Below are 21,135 nucleotides of genomic sequence, written 5' to 3' on the forward strand. Positions count from 1 at the left end.
TTTCTCATTTTTCTGAAGAAGTCTTTTTGGTGTTTGATGTTACGGCAAGCTCAAACCACACCACGTCTCTTCTGGCAGACATTGCTCATTCCTATCAGACAACACCTATGACACGGAATGACATGAAAAAGAACTTTAAGTCTGTGCCACCTCAGTTGCAATGGATAATTCAATACGATCCGCTTTTCACACGAAGCAACAGAATCCAATCTGCAATTATGAGTGAATTTCTTTTGAAAGAGCACGAGTCATTGACTGACCTGAAAGTGGAGTCTTCATTGAATCAGATCTACTCAAAAATACTTGGCTGCGAGCCTCCTCCGCCTCTGATCCTGAAGCAAAAGTACCTTCGGGGCATTCTTTTGGGAGAGCCGTGGAAAAGATCAAGCAGCGAGATGGATGATGCCACTGGGGGAAATGTCGACCTGACTACGAGTTACGGTGTGCAGAGACTGGAAGAGCTGCTCAACTCCATTTCTCCACTGTCGTTGCAACCAGACGAAATGAGTCTTCAGCTTTCGACGATGTCACTCGAAGAGCTGCTGCAAGTTTTAGAGGCTTCAGAAATGGACAGAACTGGGTTTGTTCTGTCGAACATGAAGAAAATCAAGATTCCACCAAATGTGCGAATTATCATTGAAACAGACTCTTTGGACAACTTCCCTCCATCAGCACTGCAGCGCATACAAACACTGAGAGTTCCACCTTCTTTGCTTTCTTTCACTCGTCCAGCGTTGAATATCATTGAGCTCGGGCCATTTCATCAGTTTGGTGTGGGGCTGTTTCAACATATTTACAAAGTTATTACAACGCAGCTTGCAATGAAGGCGGCTCCTTCAACAGAAGGAAGAAAGTACTCGGAGTTGATTGACCAGTTGTATCGTCTAACAACTGAATCATCTGGGTTTATTGCTTCTCTGATGTTGGAGTGTGGGCAGTGGATGCGAAGATATTTTAACACTTTCCAGACAAAAGATCACGTTTTGACAGGAGGAAAAGGAAGGTCTAAAGTGTTCATTCCAGGACAGCATTGGACACACGAGTCACACATTGCATTTGAAGAATACGAAAATGGAATGAAGCCAGAATCCGAAGCCAACTGTGCGAGAGGCACTGATGGATCGCCAATGTACAAGTCACCTGCACAGATACTGCTGGAATGCTTTGACAGAGACGAGCTGCATTACGATCAAGTTCTAATGGCAATAACAGACAACGTACTCGCTCTATTTCAGGCGCAGCTGGACTTTCTTCTTTCATCTCTGTTTGTTGGAATTAAAGAAGTTGCCGGCTACAAGAAACAGAAGAAACACAGATCAAAGAAAAAGGTCAAACAAGCTGTTGGAGGTCAACTTCTCATTGCAGCAAAAGCAGGGGTATCAAAACATCAGACTTCTGGAACTTCAAATCAGTCAGCTTCTACTTCATCGTCATCTTCTTTATCGGCTTCAGCATTGCATTCATCGAGTTATTCCTCTTTGAATGATCAGTCACAATTAGATTTTGAGGACAAGCAGCTATTCTCTGAAAGCATGAGAACAGTAACACACAGAATTGGGCTTTATGCCGTGTTGTGGGGATTTGGTGGCCCGTTTGTTGGAGATAACAATTTCATCAGCAGTTTTTCTGTGTTTCTGTGCTCTTTGTGTGATTGCTATCCACAATCTCCGACTTTGAATGCGATGACCACGCCAAATGAAAGAAATGCACTATCTCAACAGGACATGAAGAGCATGTGTGAAATAACTGGGCAGAACGAGAAGAGAATGATGAAAGACACGCTGTTCCATTTCTTTGTGAATCTGTCAACTGGAGAATGGGAGCATTGCGTCAGTTATGTGCTTAACAATCCACTTTCATTTCGGAGCACGTCAAACGATCTCTTTAATGTGCTTCGCAAAACAGAAACAGAGCAAATCAATCCATTGTCTGTTCGTTCATCGTCTTTGCCTCTGAGTTCAGAATTAAGCGCACAAGACTCATTAAATTCTCGATCGATTGGCAGTGCTGATTTGACTACAGCTGCATCTCTTGCAATGAATATGAAACAATTGGGAGCAAGCCCTTCATTCTTTGCCTCAAGCAGTGAGTCTTCATCTGAAGATAGCTCAAAGCAACAAGAGCCTCAAGGAAATGCAAACATAGACGAGCCAAAGAGAGTTTTTCACTTTGACACATCAAAACCAGAAAGAAACGAAATTTTCAATGTGCGCATAGACTTATCAGGATCATACTCATACGCCACATCTGAATTTACAACGCAAAATGTTCTTCCTCATTCTTCTACTCGCGATTCTTTCGAGTTAGGTGATGTGAAAGCAGGCCGTCTTTTCAAGAAACCTTCGAATATAAACAACATAACAGCAACATTTGCTCATCATGCACCCATTTTCCATGTGCTTGCTTTGTATATTTATGCCAACCGCGGAGTGATATTGTCATACGGCGATTTCTTTAGCATCAAAACAGTTGTTGACAGAATACCTTCTGTTCCCCTTTCGTCCATGCCGCTTGTCAACTCTCTGCGAGATCACAGACTGACGATGAATGTTTCTATTTCATCCGACACACAGCCTTCGCAGCTATGGAACGTAATTAATCAAGCTCGCAAGATCTGCCACGCTCAGCAGTCGATTTTGAACTCTAACATCAAATTGCAGTTGAGGCCAATGACACGTTCATTTAACAACGCTGCTTCATCTGCGTTTTATGACAATTCTAACGATCAATCAATGATGTGGAGCAGCGCAAGGAGATATGGCTCTCTTTCAGAGACAGTGCATTCCACACTTTCTGGACTTCGCTCGCGCAACAATAGCTATTCAGAACTTCAGAAGCTGCAGCAATCTTCGCCTCAAAATAATCTTAAGGCAAGTCAGATCCGTGCAAACAGCTCTCAAGCAACACTCGCTCCACAATTTCAATCGCAATCTGTATTGCCGAAGAACAACCAATCAGTAAAATCAGAAAGCAATCCCCAAGAATCAAAGGGAAGTGGTGAGTCACTCCCAGCACAGCCAGCAAATGAACTTCCTCATCAAGTTATACCGATGATCTGCTTTGACCTGCTTCCACCTGTCCAGCCAGGATGCCTCGAGCTCATTCGAACAACAATTGAGACAAAGCAGGGAATCAGCTCTGACTCCTCGCCTCGCTTCGTTGAACTGTTAAACGTAAAGTTTCTTGTTCTTTTAAATGAAGCCTTTACAACTTGGATACCACCACGCATTTCTCGCCATTTTGCTCGATTGGCCATCAGAGATCAAACTGTGGATGAGCAGTATTTAATTATGTGCAACCATATTCTTGAAGGCATTCCTCAGTACATGAAGAACAGCTGTTTGCACGACGAAATGCCAAAAGTGAAGACGCGCACTTCTTTGCATCTCACAAAAGAAAGCAGGAAGAATTACAGGTTAAGCGAAAGTGAGAATTTCAAAAAGCAAATTGCACATAGAGATTCTCAAATCAGTACCAAATCAAGCAATGAAAAGCAGGGCGATTCGTTGGCTGAATCAAAGGATTATCAAGAAGATGATCAGAACAGTGCTGAGGAACACTTATTGGGTGAAGAAGCTTCTCATTCGTTCCCATCGAAACCTGTCTCTGAACTGTTAGATCGCATTCCATCTGCAACTCATTTTGTTTATCAGCTGCTGACATTCATTCCGACACGAACTCTGCATGCACAACCTCTGAGACAGCAATTGGATATAATCTTCCCCATTTTCCGGGTGTTTCCTCTGACATTCCAGCAGCCTTTGATGGTCATTGCACTTTTCTGCCGCTGGGTGTGCAAAGACCCGTCCTTTTTGCAGAACACGCTTTCTGCGTCGATCACTTGGGCACGTGCAGTGAAAACAGTCTTTTCAGACAGGCTTTCGCAAAGAGAGATTCTTTCGCTAGAGATTATCATCTCGTTCATCTCGTCTGCTCTTTATGAAGGCAAGCCAATCGATACAAAGAGATTGGTTCGAATAATAAACAACCTTCCTCTGAAGCATCCAGAAAAAATGTATAATCTCCTTGACTTTGAGCTGATAAGGCAGATGAACAATGAAAAGGATGAGCAAGGACTGAAGAAAGCAAGGCGCATCATCATTAACAATACCGTCTTGAAGAATATGTCCATGTACCCTCCATCTTGTACGACATATCTTGCTGCCAAACTTATGGAAATTTCAAAAAAGATAGAAAAATCTCATTTGTGCATCATTAGCGCCCCTCACTTGCTTTCACTGCCTGTTATTAACAACATCGCTGAATCAAATGGAATGGAGCATCTTCATCTGCAGGTTGGCTTATCTCCAGTTTCTGTGTTGAATGTGATTCGAGCCGCAATTGTGTTTGCCACACTTGGGAAGAAAGTGATGGTTTCTTTATTCCTGCAGCATCTAACCAGTATTGTTGAGCTCAACGACTTTTTTTCCTTTTACACGAGTAAATACGAACATGCTGTGGGTCCTTCTGCGTTGGAGTCAAAAGCATTCGAAGCCAATTTGAATGCTGTGCACTACAAAGAAGCAAAAGGACATTCTCCAACAATATTAGAAGACACAATGGGGCTGCACTCAACACCTTTTATCTCTGCAAAGCATCTGTACCAGGAGGATGTATTGACTCCAGCTTCAATAAGCCAAGTTATTCTGACTGTGATTCATTCAAATGCGTCTGTTTTCCTTCTTTTCAGTGAAAAGGAGATCGAATCGATTCTTTTGGAAGCAAGACAGCAAAAGCTGACGCACTCATACAGTGCACAATGGATTCTCGATCAGGTTAAAGATAACATCCGCTTTTTGATTGTTGCTGAGCACACGAATGACAATTACGCAACAACAAGCTCTGAATCATTTGAAGTCTCTCGTAGAGTTGTGAAGCAGATAGACAACGCGTCTGCAAAGAAGAGAAGGCTTTTGAATCATCTGGAGCTGTATCTGGCAGCTCAGCAGTCTCGCAGGCATCGCTCACACACATTGTCGAAAGCTGCTTCGCCTTTCATTGCCGGACGTCGCTCTCTTCGATTTCCTGCTGAATCCGCATTTTCTGCGCAGCAAAGGAATAATTCGAGTTTTCAGAGATTGCCATTGAATTATCAGCAGCAGTTTGTTGGAGAGGTTAATGTTGATGGAAAAGAGGATGAGAAGCGAAAGCAGCGTAAGATCAAAGAAATGTTTCCGTTGTATCCATCGCAGCTGTCTTCAATACAGTCAATTATTCCATACATCTTTCCTGATCTTTCTTCTTCTGTTGTATCATCAACACAGGAATTAAAAGTTAGTTCCGATGGTCAAGCTCGTTCTGTGCCTTCACCTTTGTTTCCTTCATCGTCTTCTTATTCGGCTTCAGCATTATCTCAAAGAACACGCGCAACAAACATGGCGAGCGGACAAGCCACAGGAGCAAGAGGGCGCGCACTTAATTACTTGTCACAGGAATCAGCACTTTTTGATGGAGTTAATGCTTATCAATCGAGATTATCAGCTCAACGTGCCTCATCGTTCAACAATGGCAATGCGCAATCGTATTCAAATAGCACTTCCACTATGGATTATCGTCAACAGCGACATGCTTCAATGCCGATTGATGGATCAACAATTTTGAAACAAGCGCCAAAATTCATTCCGCCTGATCTTTCACACAGCTGTGTTTCTTTTCCAGGCCTCACCTCTTTCGATTGGATACATGAATTGTTTGTGTTTGAGAACGTTGAGCCACTCGATGAGAGCTTTTTCATTGATACTGCGAAGGAGCTTCTGATTGACACGCCTTTGCAGCGGATGGATCTTCAGTCTCTGAAAGACTCAGAGCAGCAGCTCGTGTTTGCAGCAATGACTCTGCTGAACTCTGCCTCTTCGCAGCAGAATGTGGACCCTGCTGAGTATCGTCCATACGCCTTTGCGAATCAAAATATTGAAGTTTCAGTGGCAGAAGAAGAGATTGACGACGACGAAATCGCACAGCAGCTGGCAGCAGCGGAGATTGCATCTGCACAAACCCGTCTTTTGCAGAGAGTCACAGGACACAATGCGACTCATCCAATGTTTGCTTCTATTCCTCGCAAAGCACAGCAGCGAAGCGAGCACAATCAGATGTCTCCTTCTCCTTCCACATCGGCACTGGGACCTCAATCGCAACATACAATGAGTACTTCTTCATTAAGAAAGGAATCATCTCAATCTCCGCTCCCATCTTCTTTGTCTTCATCATCATCGACTTCTTCTTTTTCTTCTCCAAGCGCAAATTCTCGCACTCTTCGCCCATCCTCTTCCATCGTCTTGTCCAGCACACGTTATCCTTCTGTTCGCTTTCGAAAGCGTCGTAAGTACAACAGCCATTCAAGTGGATCACCCATGAGCAGCTCAGATGGTGTGAGTGACCCCAACCAGAAGCATTCAGCCAGAAATGAGAGCCGCAAAGTGTCTGCACCAACACAGCCGCCTCGTCCGCTTGTGCGAACAGTTCCGTTTCCCGCAAGGCTTTTGCCAAGAAAGATCATCATCATCGATTCTTCGTCTGCATTTCCTTCGTCTGCTTCTTTGATTTCTGATTTTTATAACTCCACTTCCCACACGCCCAATCAGTCAGGCTCGCCTCCATTGTCGCCAGATTACTCTGGCTCTTCTGTCTTTCACACTGTCAATTCAGTTGGTAGGCTATCTTCTGCTCCTTCGAGGAGTGCGTTGCGCGGAAGAAGGTCTCAAAGTAACTTGTCGAATGGCACTCAAAGCAGGAATAAATTAACAGCTTCTTCAAGGCGCTTTCAAAGTGTTGACAAGCAATCAACTCAGAAACGCTCTGCTTCTTCATCTGGTTCAGATAAATCACAGACTGAAACGTTAAACAGAGCCTCTTCTTCTCTTTTGCTTAAGAAAAGAGATTCTTCAGCTTCAACAGGCACTGGAAAGCAAGAATTAGTTGATTCGACTGCTCTTCTGATGAAAGTGAAGCGTCAGCTGTCTGCCACTCAGAAGCTTCGTCCGTCTCAGCTGGATCTTTCATCAATCTCTCCGCTCTCTCCGATCAGTTCTGCGCCTTTCACACCAAAGCTTCCGTCGTATGCATCTCCAGCTGTAGAGTCCTCTGCTCTTCCAACTGCGCACGCTGATGGAGAAAGGCTGCCTCCTCTCAATAAAGATGCAGCAAAAGAACAAAAAGTTCCTAATTCGATGCCTTTGAAGATTGTTCGCAAACGGAATGATTCCAAAGAACAGATCAATAAAAACGCTGAAAAGAACGTTGAAGCTCCTTCTGGTATAAAGAAGCAATCATCTAAAAATCTTTCAAATGAATCCTTGAAGCGATCTTCTTCCATTTCGAGCAGTCAGTCAAAGGATCTTTCACCATCATCTTCGTCTGGAAACGAGCATTCATCTTCTTCACACAGGAGAACTTCATCTGTTGGATCGACGAATGTCCCAAGCCATCTTTCACAGAGTATAGTTGCATCATCATCACATCTTGTAGAATTATCTCCTCCACATTCAAAACAAGATGAAGGGAAAAAAGCAAACGGAACGCCATCTTACACCCCAAGAAAGGCCATTTCAATTGACATTCCTGTCTCATCGTTGTTGTCCTCTTCGACCATTCAGCTCGTTCCTCAAGGCGAATCTAGCACGCCTCGTTTACAGCAGTCACATCTATTTGGGAACAACGAAGCAGGAATGTCACTTCAGCTGTCGTCCACATATCCACTCACTCCTTTCACCCCTGTCACACCAATGACTCCTTTGTCACCGTTCACTCCAACATCACCAATGAACTTCAACACTCAGTCAGAGAAGGAAATGGAAGCAGCAATTGGTGGTGAAAAGAAAGAGAGCCAAGACGAGCAAAATCAAGATGAATTGAATAGCTCACTGAAAGGGTCTGAAAATGAGAACGAAGAAACCGGAACGACGATTCAGATAACTCACCAAAGAGCCAGAAATGTTGAAAAATACGGAGTTCTCATTAAGAGAGGAGAAAAGTGGGTGCAGATGTGGGCGAAATCTTCAACAGACAATCCAAACAATATTGTGCAGTTTATTCCTTCGAACTTTGAAAACAACACTTATCGACTGAAGTTGCCCAGGCCTTTGAGAATTGTCAGAATGCTGAAATTTGCCGATCAAGAGCGGCTATATGCTGTTCTGGCAGGAATTTACAGCATCATCCGACTGAACCATCAATACTACAACAGAAGAGACAAAAAAGTGTCAGCAGCCACTTTTGTTGGAGCAGTTATCACACCTTCGTTCTTCATTCAGTTCGTCAACCTTTCAACCGATCTGTTTGAGCAGCGCTCAAAAGCACTTAAGCAGCTTTATAAGTCTCTTCAGAATCAAATTGCGAAACTTACAGAAATACACGTGAATGTGATGGGCAAACAGGCGCATGTGAGAGAACTGCTCGCAGTGAAAAGCGGTCTTTCTTCTGTGATGCCGTCGCTTGTGAGTGAGACGCGGGAGATTCTGTGCAACGTGGTTTCCTCTACACGGCGGGTGTGGGAGCAGGACATGCTGCTTTCCAGCATGCTCGAAAAAGTGGAAGATGACAGGATTGTCGTGGAGGCAGAGCTGATTGAGTCTCTGCCTCGCCTGCAACATGCTTCTGAGTCGCTGCATCGTGTTCAGCCTTCTCACCTGGCGTGGCTAAGGAAGCTGAACAATCCACCAATCTTTCTGAAGCGAGTGTTTGATGTTGTGCTGATTGTTCTGAGAAGGAAGTTGAATCCAGTTACAATCGAACTCTCTGACGGTGCTATTTCCGATAGCTACAAACACTCACTGCGCTTGTTTCAGGACATGAAGTTTATTAAGCAGCTCATTGAATATCCACCTGATACGCTCACAGACGAGCAGGTTGAGCTGATGCAACCGTATATTCAGAACAAGCGATACAATCTGCGGTCGATTGAAAGAGTGTGTGGAGAACTTGTTGGGATATTCCATTTTATTGATGCGCTGCTGGCATATCACGAACTGAACAAAACAACAAAGCCGAAGTACCAGCTTCTCTGCAGCAACCTTCACAAATTCAAAGAAGAGCACAAAGAACTCAAATTACGTTTGCGCGATTTGGAGAAAGTGAAGAGCAAGTTCCATATGAACATGATGACGATTAACAGATTAACTGGAATTGGACTGAATGAGATGACTGGAGACGATGGAAAAGGGAAATTCTCTTTCTCTGCACAGAATTCTTCACAAAGCGCGATGATGCTTGCAGAAAGCAAGCGGATAATGCAAATGATAACAGAATGGAGGGAGAACCTGCTGGATGTGGAAAGGAGTATAAAGACGTGCAGGGGAGATTGCATTTTAGCTGCGGCTTTTGTGTCGTTCTTTGGGTTTGTGCATATTGATAACTGGGAAAGCGTGTTGAGGCAGTTTCAAGTGCTTTTGAACGTGGCTAAGATTCCTTATGCTGGAACTGTTTCTTTGTTTGCAGATTCAATTAGCGAAGAAGAAGAAATGAGGAGAAAGAAGAGGAGGAAGGCACTAAGAATACAAATGAGAAGAGAAAAGAAAAAATCAGCAAAAAGGAGAAGAAGGGAAAACAGAAGCAATGGGTCAGAAGATGAAGATGAAGAAAAAGACGAAAGAGACGAATTTTCAAACTCATCATTTGATGTATCTTCGGAGAATGAAGAAGAGTCCACAGAAAGTTCAAGTAACATTAGTACAACATCGAGCTCAATAGAATCGTCTTCATCATCGACTGCATCAACAACAACTTCACTTCTGCCAACAGGCAAATCTTCTGCAATGCTAAAAATCCAAAAAGCTCTGCGTGATGCAATGAAAAAATCAGCAAATGACGATATTTTGTATGGAGGATTGGATGTGAGCAGTTCTGGCAGGATGGCAATCATGTCTCCTATTGTGATGCATTATGTTTCGTTGATTCGTCCCATTTTCCGTCCCATTTGGGCAACTCTTCATGGCCCATCTTTGCTGACATCGCAGCTGATGGCAGGACTGTCGCCAGATGAGCAGTCTTTCATGTGCGCTTCTGCAGCATCTTCTGTTCAGTCAAATGTTCCAGTCATATTTGTCGACCCTCTATCTGTTGCAATGAACTATATCAGTAACAAATATAGACCTTTCTCTCCGGTTGTGTTGACAAATGTGATCAGGGCAAGCTTTGTTCAGGACTCATTGGAAGCAATGGTTAATGGATATCCTCTTCTTGTTGAATATTACGATATTATATTCCATCTGAGTACCACAAGATGCTCAAACATCTTTGGCTTTTTGGACATTTTGGCAAAAGCTTCGATAGAAAATCCCACACAATCAATAATATTTGCTGGAAAGGAATACGATGTTCATCCTGGATTCCGTGTGTTTATATTTGTGAAGGATGAATGCGGATTGCTTCCTCACAGCACATCCTCATTGTACAACACATATTTGTATCAAAATTGCTTGCTTTTCAACTGGGCGCCGTTTCCTCTATTCCACAATGCATTTAGCAAGCAAGTGACAAACACTTTGTTGACTCCTTTGATACTGCCTGAAATGCACAGACGCCTCATTCTTCATTTTCAGGCTTGCGACAATCTGATGCTGCATTTGGAAAAAGAGCACAGTGGCTTTATTAGCACTCTTCTTCAGTTACGGGCAGTTCCCAGTGTGCATTTCTTTAATGTTTGCATGGATTTCACAGCAAAGACATCTGGCTTTGTGGCAAAGATGAATTCATTAATTCGCAGAATGAAGCAAATCGAAAAGGAAGTCGATATCTTGAATCCGCTTTCTCAGCTTGTTTGTGAAACGTTTTATGCAAACCATCGACTTATGAATATGAGCCCATCGACGATGATTCAGACGGTCAGCCTGAGACGAATAATAACGCATTTCTTTTCTCATTATTGTGTTCCAACCAGCATTCAGTTCTTTGTCTTGCTAATTGACACTATCAAATGCGTTTTACAGACATCTCAGTCAACATCATTGAGAGAGCTCCACTGGGCGTTTGCATCTCTCCCAGTTACAGCTTCAGATTCAAGCTGGACCGATCCATTTGGATACACGCAGCTGGATCAAATAGCAAAGAACTTGGCACAATCTGCTGTTGGTGCTTCATCCACTGAAAAGTCTCACGAACGAGTGCATTCACTAATGAGAGAAATATCTCAGCGATTTCTGGATCGGATATTGCATTGCTACAATCTTGCACCACGAGGAAAAATACATGTTAACACAGAAACTACGCTATCCACTGTGATGCCTATGTTTGTAACATTGTATATGTCAATTTTTGAAATGGGCATAATGACAAAGGAGCAGAGATTGGCTGCTAAAGCCCTAAAAAGAAAGAAGAAAAGCATACAAAAAGGAGGGTTAGTCATTGAAGATGAGGCACGCAACGTTTCTCAATCTAATCCGCTTCTCTCAGACTTCTCAGCTGAAGGAGCACTTGCAAAATTGGAACAGTTGTCTAATATCAACATCTCAATAGTTGAGCCAGAAGAGAATGAAAAGAGAATTTCTATTCCGACTTGCTTAAGAGCAGATCTTCAGCGCATTGAAGAATCTCAAAAGGCTGAACCACGATGGCTTTCACTTTTAGCTGATGCTCCTCTTCTTGTTGGTCCAAGTGATGAAGAGAAATTACATCCATATGAATCTCCTGTTTGGGATCGTATTTTAAGTATTGACTGGTCGAAAACAAGTTGGGATCCAAAAGTTCTTTGGTACGTAATTCAAACTCTCGATAAAATGCTGTCGTTTGATGCATTCTTTATGACAACGTTGGAGCAATCATCTCAGTACACCAGTGATCGCAGCAGTAGCAACAGCACAGAAGATTCTCTTAGTGCTTCGTTTCTGAGCAATCCAGAAATGTGGGCTACTTGGCTGAGTTCAAAAACGATGGAGGAAGAGCCTATTCCCTGTTCTTTCAATCGTCTGATAGCACCCATTCAGCGGCTCATCATCATCCGATATCTCGCTCCACACAGAAGCTTCAATGCTCTTTCCCTTTTTGTTGCTGGATTCTTTGGACATGCACTGCCAATCATTCAGCCTGTTGATCTTCTGTTAAGAAATTCCATCGGCTCATTTACACCGCATATGATCACATTCATATTTTCACCTCCTTCGCTTTTCCATGTCTTTCCGTACATTAGCTTTTCACAGTCTCTTTCTTCGTCAACTTCTTCAGTTGTGAAAAGGGGATTCCATGGCGATCAGAGGCTGAAGAAATGTAGTCAGCAGACATTTGAGATGATTGAAGCAATTGTTCAATCCATTCGCAATGCAACGGATGCATCTTCATCAAGTTCGGCTAATCAATCAGTGAAGACTCAAGCAATTTTGTTCAATATCACATATCCTTCTGTTAAAATGCTGTCCTTAGAAGAGCAGCCTGATGTTCTGAATGATATACGCACAACTCTTTCTGCGGATCTTCCTGCGATTGTTTGTCTGAACTTACCACAACTAACAAGCAACGATGAAACATACATCTTGGAAACACTTGGTCCTCTTTCACTTCCATATCATGTTACGCTATTTCCTGGAATCTCGAAGGCTGTATTTAACAGAAAATATCTCAGTACTTCCGCAATATCTACCAAATTAACTCACTCAAACTTCATTCCATTCAATGTTTTGTTGTATCAAAATGACCTAACAGTAAGCAAAAATAAAAAGCAAAAATTAATTCCAAATGAAACACAAGACCGAATTGCCATGGATGGAGGTGCTGATTTACCAGAAGCATTGTCGGTTCCTAGTTTTACTCCTGTTTCTGATTCTTTTTCGGCTAATTTGCGTAACAAATTGATTAGCTTCTCTCATCCTTCAACGTCTGTGTATTCCCGTTCTTTTCCTTTCAACTTCTCCGCTTTCTTCTCAAAAGTGAATGATCCTTCTTTTATTTTGCTTTCTCCACTGCTGATACATCTGAAGCCATCTGCTCCTGTGGAAGAACTGTCAGAGCAAGTTGGAGAAGGAATTGCTCTTCGACCTGCTTTGCAAGCAGATGCCATTCATCGACCTGTCATTGTTGAGCCACTCTCAGTTGATCAAAATCATCAATCTCAACAATTGTTGGCACAAGAGCAGCTGAATCAAAATAGAAATGAATCAATATATAGCGAAAATAGTGTTGGCGTCAATGATCAAAAGACAAAAACACAAGCTCAAAACAGACAAAGTGATGAAGATCAGAGCAACCATAGCGTTCTGATTCCACCTTCAGAACATCTCTCAAGCAGCATTGGATCATCGGAGCATGAAACGAATTCAGAAATTGAAATAAGAAGCAGAAAAAGCCGCCACAACGCCGTGGAGGAATTGTCAAAACTGCTCAAAAAAGAAAGAGAAGCACTTGTACTTATGCATCCACTTCTTTCCGAAAAGCAGTACGCACAATCGCAGTTTTTCGTTTATGGAATTCATGATCGTTCATCGGTGGTTGAGCCTTTGTTCTTGACAAAAGCGCAAGTATCTCAGCTTGAGTCAGTTGTTCGGTACAGTCCGTATCAACCTGCACTTTCAACAACAACCAAATTAGGCACTCCCTCTTCTCTTTCACTAGCAGAATATCCAATAATTCCACCTCCAAATCTCTTTTCATCACATATTGTGCTGACTTCTCCTGGAACTGTGCAGCCAATTCCTTATTCTTTTTCGACTATGCTTCCGCTCGATGTGCTCGGTACACAGTTCGATTTTGGATTCTCCGATATGCTGCAGCGGCTTGTTTCGTGGATTCCTCCTGAGCAACTGAGCCATTCTGTATGTTCCATTTGGAATCGATTGCTGTTTTCTCTCTGTTTTGTTTTTGCACTTATCCGAATGCGATCGATTCTCATCGCTCATTTTGCGCGTGCTATAACTCATCCAAGGCAAGCACCTGTGCAGCACAGCGACATGCTTGTGACAACTCTGCTGGATCCAAATGAATTTGGGCAGCCTGTTCTGCTAAAACTGATTTCTGTAATACGTGAAACAGTTGATCTGTGGGTGGATGCAGATGGGAAGGAAATAAGGCCAACAACTTCTCATGACTTCCTTAACATGCGCATTACGCTGTTCATAACACTCTTTTCACAGGTTAGTACAAATAAGCAGGAAGCCTTTTTCCTTCTTTTGTATCTCCTCAGATATTTCTCTATTCATATGTTGAGCCAGTCTTTTGATTTCTTTGGTTTTGCTCCAATCAAAGATATGTCTGATCTTATTGTGTTTGATTTGTCTGGCTCGCCTCTTGTTTCTCCTACTCCATCAACACCTCCATTCACATTTTGCTATCAACACGAATCTTCTGGCAACTGCCTCGACCAGACGCGACTTCTTAATGATCTGAAGCAACGCTGCACAAATAGAATTCCTTTTTATCTACTTGGTCTTACGTCAAGTGTTGTAGATATCGCATGCTCTGTTCGTTCTGAAACTCTGTTTGATTCGATTAAATTCGCGTTGAAATCCAAAAAGTATAAAACGCCCACAGATGAATATCGATACAAAATGTACGATGTATTTTTAGAAATTCTGATGGCAATTCCAAAGCCGTTTAATGTTTTGTCGGTTATGCGTTATTTATCAAAAATTCAAACTGCCAGATTCGTCCACATCCACAGTGCACTTGCCGAAGAACTCATAACGCATCAATGCACAGTCACCTCATACACCTCTGAGATTGCGCATCGAGCCGCCTTTATTTCACATCAAACGACACATTTTGGAAGTCACATGTTTCCTTTTGGTCCTTTCATTCCTGGCTATCTGCCAGAAGCTGATTTTTCACTATTCCCTTTTCCAAGTTATCTGTCCTTATCTAAAGAAGATATTTTAACTTGGCTGTCGTTGTCGCATCAGTATCTTTCCAATGTGTTTACCTCTGTCTTCTCTCCTATCTGCCATTTCTCTCTTCTGTTTTCACCAAAGATGATGGCCTCCGCCATTCTCCACGAAATGAAAAAGGAAAAAGAAAAAGTAATATTTCGCACAATGAAGCGCCACAGATTCCCGCTTTTCGAATATTGCTCAATTAAGCTATCCTTTTTCCCACACAACCCACTTCTTCCACTTCCTGTTGATAAGATACCAAAGGAAGGAATATTAATCAGCGGGATTGCTCTTCATGGATTTGCTTGGGACTTTGAAGAGTGCCGCTTGATCGATTTGTGTCCTTTATGCTTCCTTCCAAAGACTGCTACTCAATATCCTATTTGTCACTTAACGTTGCATTCACCTGATTTTTCAATCGACGAAAGCAACACGCAACGAGAGTTGATTTCTCCTGTCTTTCATCCAACTGATGTACTTCACTCCACATTCCACAATCAGGAGAACAACATACACTTAGAAATTGAAGAGCTTGTGAAATATTTGCGTCCCTCTGATAAAGATTCGCAAGACATTCAAATGGAGCACACTTACGCTGAATCTCAACTGACTTCACCAACTTCTGTTATTCCATCTATGCAAAATTTTACTTTTCCATCTTCTTTTCCATCATATTTATCGACCAATCAAGCAATTCCAAGTTCTTATTTTTCGTTTACATCACCTGAGATTGTTCGTAGGCCAGCAACCAATAAAGTGTACAAAACTTCTGTTTATTCTTCATCTTTTAAGGATAATATTGAATTTAGCGTTCTTGTGGATATTGACACATTTGCGCAATGGGAGCTTTCTGGGTGTTACATGTATCTTGATTTCAATCGAGCAATCATGAAAAAGATGATGCAGTTTTAAAAATTTAATTTTTTATGTAAATTTTATTGTGTTGTATTATTGTTTGATAGAAAGAGTTTTTTGTTTCAAGTTTTTTTTGTTCATTCATTAACTGAGCATGCCGTTTAATGTCATACTAGTTGATGATGCTAATATGTTAGAAGTTTTTTATTATTTTTTTAATCATATATGTAATTGATGAATAAACACCAACGAACATTTTAACGTGAAAAATGTATGGTGTTAAAACTTTTTGATTTTTTGATTGTTATTGAACATTTTATTGACTAAAATTCATAAATGTGGAAAAATGAAATCATTTCTTAAAACTGCTTTTCATTTGTTTCCTTTCTCCTTTTAAAAAATGTGAGATTTTCAGTTGAAGTTATGTTCATATCAGAAATCTGAACAATAAAACATTAAAATGAGATGTTTCGATGATGATAAATGCAAATAGAAGAATTTAGATTTGCAATAACAGAAAATTAAAACAAAACAAATTAAAAAATCGCAAAAAAAATAAACGAATATAATTATTAAACTTGTAAATCCAAAGTCTCTCCAAATAAAACAAGAAAATTTTACACAAATGAGATGAATGCATAGAAAGCAACTGGGTTGGAACAATTGTTAAATCAAACATTCACAAGTGGGAATCACATCACGAAGATAAAGATAAAATGAAATATCATTAAAATGTTCCTATAAAAGTAGATTTATAAAACAAATACATATGTTTGCTAATATTTCTGGAAATCTGAATTTGCAATGAATTAAAAGCAACTGCTTCAAAATGGTTCTTTTTAAAAAAATGAATAAGTTCGTAAAGCAAAATCTCAACGTACAAAAAAATACAAATAAAACAGAAACATAAAAGAAGAGATTTTCTTTTGTAAATGAATAAAAAGAACTGTTGTAAATTTACATGATAAGTAGAAAGAGAAAATAAGGTGATTTTAAAAAAATAAATAATCCTAATCTAAGAAAAAAGAAAAAAAGAAAAAGAAAATAAAACAGTCAAAAATTCTTACCATGGTAAACATATGTTTGATATCTGAATAAAACAATGTCGCGATTGTGGACATAAGCTAATTAGTGAACAAAAGAAAGTGAATTACTATTAACTAGAAAGTTAACGAGAATGGGAGAATATCAGAAGCAATTACATAGACAATAAGAAATAAAACAAAATAACTAACAAAATGCTTATATCTAATAAACAACATGTTCAAAATGTTGTGCAAGCACTTGTGATACATTCGTCAATACTATTTAATTGTAAATGAATGAAAAGATAAGAAGGTACATTTGAAGGATATACCCAATAACTATGAAAACTTGCTCAAATATAACTTTTCAAGAAATTATAAATCATTTTTCGTTTAAATCTAAACTAAAAGAAAAGATTGAATGTAGAATAATTAGGCTAATAGATATAAACTTTCTGAACAAAAGAAAATTGGTGGCATTTGTACAGCTCATACAGTAATTATACCTTTGACTCAATTGAAAATCTCTGCTATCTTCGCTATCTCGAAGAGAAACCCTCCAAATTTTTAATTTGGATGGCAACAGCATCGATATTAAGTCAAGAAAATAAGAAGAGAAGAGATGACTATTTAACTATCACTATAAGATTGATGCGAGAGTTCAAGAAGTTCGAATGGTGGAGACAATGGACTTCTTAAGAAGGCGGCACAGCGGTGCAATGACTGACAGGACAGCCAGAACAACAGATAGTAGCAGAATCAGGCCGACAAGCGGGAAAGGGAACGTAACCTGAACAGGAAGGAACTGGATCACAGCAAACTGGTATGCAATGACACATCCAACAAACAGCCCAGTGACAATCCCGATGAACGCAGCTGTGACCACAAGGATAAACGCCTCTTCAGCATACACACGCGCCAGCTGAAAGCGCGACAGCCCGATTCCTCTCAAAATTCCGACTTCTTTATGCTGCTCCATCACGTTCGTGTGCATCGACGCCATCAGAGAAAAGAAGCACAAGACCATCACCAGAACGGTGATCCCCATCAGAATCAGGTTCACCATGCTCATTGTGGAGTTCATCGTTCCTTTGAAGTCGTCGTATTCCCAAATAGACAGCTTCGACGAAGGATCTGACGGATCACAGCGGAACATCTTGAGTTCATTCAGCAGTTCAATCTTCCTCTCCTGTGTAGCGTTGAGTTTATATGTAATAAACACCTGGTTGAATTTGAGGTTGTCGAATGATGTTGTTCCTTTTTCCTTGCCTAGAATGGAAAGAAACGAAGGAATCGAAAACGGTGCTCTGATGTAATTGCCAAATTTCATCGGCTCGAATCCGTAAGAGAAAAACGGGAACTGCTTTGCATATCCAGTTGCAGTCACGTTGAATGATGAGACAGCATTCGAATAAGAGATATACGAATTGCTGTTGTACAATATTTCTATCAATTGCTGATACAGCGCCTTTCCAAGTTCCTCCAAATAATGCTTGGAATTTTTATCCAAAATCGGAATGGCTTTCTTCTCAAAGGGAAGGAGCGACAGAACACGCGGCTCAAATGAGTCGCCTGCCTTCGCTCCCATCATCTCGCGGAAGCTGTCTGGAAGCATCGTCCGCACTCCTTCTCCGCTTCCCTTCCAGTCAGAAGCGATCGACGGTGTGGCTGTTTCTCTGTCTGACTGCCCAGTATACAAGTCGCGTATGATGTTGGCTCCGCCGCCTGTCCAGCTGTCGGTGATCTGAATATACGTCTGATTAATCGCATCCATAAAGTTCGGTGTGACTCCGTACATATCCAAGTAAAATGAATGCGACCTGCCTCTGTTGGATATTTGCGTCTTGACTGGCTCTGAGTACAGCGTCTCGAAGTCGTGTGTAACCCAAGCTACGTTCTGCACAACATCTGGATATTTGTCAGTGATTGCCTCGAGTTCTTCGGGATGCACAATGTATGCAGCTTTGCTGTCTGCTCTCACGTAATCCTTCGTTGCCCTTAAATGCAAGTCTGTGCCGTGCTCCATATATGTCGTTGTCCTGAACCCGCTGAGCACCTCGGAGAATGCGATAGACAGGAAGATCACAAAAGAAAGCGCGCCTGAGAACAAGAGGCTTGTCTTTCTGTTGCGCAGGCGGTGGGAGCCCAAGTTCGTCAGGGCCAGCGATCTCACAGCACTCGACTCCCAAAACAGGAAGATTGTGGCCAAGGCCTTCTCGAAAAGATACTCCAAGTTCATCAGAAGAGCAATCACACCGAGCAGCGTTATGAACAGCAAGAGGAAAAAGATGATGGAAATCCGCGGAAAGTCCAGCGACAGCAGCGCGTCTGGCATGATCAAGTAGACAAGGCCACCAACGACTGTGAATAGGATGCCGCTGAACACAGCCATCCAGGGTTTCTCATAATCCTCTGAGCGTTCGATGGTCACGTGGATGACTTTGCTCTTGGAGTGGTTCCTGTCGATAGCGTCGTGCAAGTTCTGCGACAGCGCCGAGCGGATTGGGAAGAACACAGACAGCAGTGTGAGGCCGAACGCTACTGCTGCTGTGATGAGGATAGCCTTGACAGACAGCATTGAGCTCAGCGGAATGTGAGACGTCTCAACCAGCGCGCGAATAACAACAGTGTTCAAGCCAAATGCACCTCCAATGCCAAACAGCAGCCCAGGGACGGAGTAAGTGAGCGCCTGGACAAAAATGAGTCCGACTGTGTTCACCTTGTTGAATCCGATCATTCGGAGCACGCCGATCTCGAACACACGCGTGTCCACAGAAATCTGCAGGAGCGAATACAGCAGCAGCCCAGAAAGGCAGACGAGGGTAGCGATGATAATTGTCGACATCATCGAAAACAGCATGCTGAGCATCCCGTAGTTGTCCATCACGCTGGCAATGCGGAGACTTGCCTGCAGCTCATCAAACTGAAGCGTGTATAGGATCTTTGATGCCCACGCGACCAGATCCGCCTTCACTCCATCTGTGTCAAATGACAGATAAGTCTTGTGCCTCGGCTGTGCTGCCGAGAAGATGAATTCTGTGACATATTCGCGAATGTTTGCAGAGTACCAGTACCAGCGCGGCACGAATATAAAAACATCTTTTGGTAGTGATTCGATAACAGACTCCCAAAACCAATCAAGTTCCATAAAAACTGCATCACGCACAGCTGTTTTCTGCAGCGGAGTTTCAACAATCTGTTTTGTTTATTGTGGAAGAAAAAATACATTGTACATAAAAAATTAGAAGAAATAATTTTTGAAGCAGAAAGGTTAATTTTTACTTCAAATTTTGTGATCATACGTCAAAGACTTTAACAGATATATTGATTTCTTTCATCATTGGAAGTACTGAAGATATTGCAGAAGGATTCCCTGATTTCACCACATCAGCAGTAATTGGAGAAAATCTTGCACCATCAATGGTAAGTTCGATAGAATCCCCAATACTCACATCTAATTGTCTAGCCACAGAAGACGTTATAATGGAATTTCCTCTTGGAATTGGTGGAGATGCCCATTGACGACCTATGTCCAAGTCACGCTGAATAAATTATTATGAAAAAGAATGTATTTATAGCAATTAATTATTTATTAAATTTACAAAAATGGAACGGAAAGCAATAAAGATGTTTTTTTTTTTAATAAAAATAGCAATCAATACCTCTCTGCTAGTATCAATGACAAGCAATTGAGTATTCGATGCACTTACAGTTCTGAATTTTTATCCAGTCAATAATAATTATGATTACAAAAGTGTACAATAAAAAATGGAAACGCAAACGTATTAGGATTATACGGGTGCGATGCAGTAACGATACGAGGAGAAAACGTTGCAAGCTTTTTGAAAAATTGTTTAATTTGGAATCAATAAAAAATAAATCATAAATTCACACAGCTGGATCAGTTTCAGCAAGGACCATGTTAGCCAACGTTGAATTTAGTCCATATTTATCTGCAGAAGATGCAGCAGTTATGCGAAGATCGATTTCTCCAGCTTGATCCTCAGAAAGCATCAAAATGACAGCTGGAAGATTATCGCTAACAGTGACAACAAGAGCTGTGACAATGCTCACCAATAATACACTGTGTGATAATGCAAAAGTAAATCCAAATTTCATTTTGAGAAAACACATTTAAAACCTCAAAAATCCCCAAATGTAACTACATGTTGACGATTGAATTTCACGTACACTTTCAATCAAATAAAAACCACAATTCGTGCAACATTTAGTTTTATATAAGCCCTGACTAGAATAAAATTTTTGTTGTGCAGCTGTCATTAATTGCGAAGAAAGTGTCGCGTTTTCGGATGATAAATGTGAAATATAATAATGGTCTTACTAACTCATGTCGAAACTCATTATTCTATCTTTATCCTGCAGCAAACATCTGTAAATAATAACAACAAGTTTTAAAGATGTTTAACAACATTTTTTGAATTACTCGAATATCTTCAAAAAATAAATTG

General features: G+C 41.3%; 2 protein-coding genes across 2 annotated transcripts in view; one reads left to right on the top strand and one right to left on the bottom strand.

Annotated features, from left to right (window-relative positions):
• MONOS_3130 (dynein haevy chain, unidentified) overlaps nt 1–15,698 on the top strand; it is a gene marked incomplete at both ends in the record, with an annotated part of 32,424 nt that extends 16,726 nt beyond the window's left edge. The window contains 2 exons of the mRNA XM_067873108.1: nt 19–10,751; nt 10,923–15,698. Of these exons, the coding sequence (XP_067721861.1) occupies nt 19–10,751; nt 10,923–15,698 (15,509 nt within the window). The remainder of the gene's footprint in view (nt 1–18; nt 10,752–10,922) is intronic.
• A 1,430-nt stretch (nt 15,699–17,128) lies between these two features.
• MONOS_3131 (putative efflux ABC transporter, permease domain protein) lies at nt 17,129–21,098 on the bottom strand (the record flags this gene model as incomplete). Its single annotated transcript, XM_067873109.1, has 8 exons — nt 17,129–19,862; nt 19,969–20,208; nt 20,329–20,380; nt 20,449–20,504; nt 20,561–20,750; nt 20,808–20,858; nt 21,009–21,056; nt 21,094–21,098. The coding sequence occupies 8 exons, from the start codon at nt 21,096–21,098 to the stop codon at nt 17,328–17,330; spliced, it is 3,177 nt and encodes a 1,058-aa protein (XP_067721862.1). The 3' UTR covers nt 17,129–17,327.
• Between the last annotated feature and the right edge of the window lie 37 nt (nt 21,099–21,135).

The sequence above is a fragment of the Monocercomonoides exilis genome, assembly GCF_001643675.1.
Source record: "Monocercomonoides exilis strain PA203 chromosome Unknown scaffold44-821271, whole genome shotgun sequence".
In the NCBI taxonomy this organism is placed as follows: domain Eukaryota; phylum Preaxostyla; order Oxymonadida; family Polymastigidae; genus Monocercomonoides; species Monocercomonoides exilis.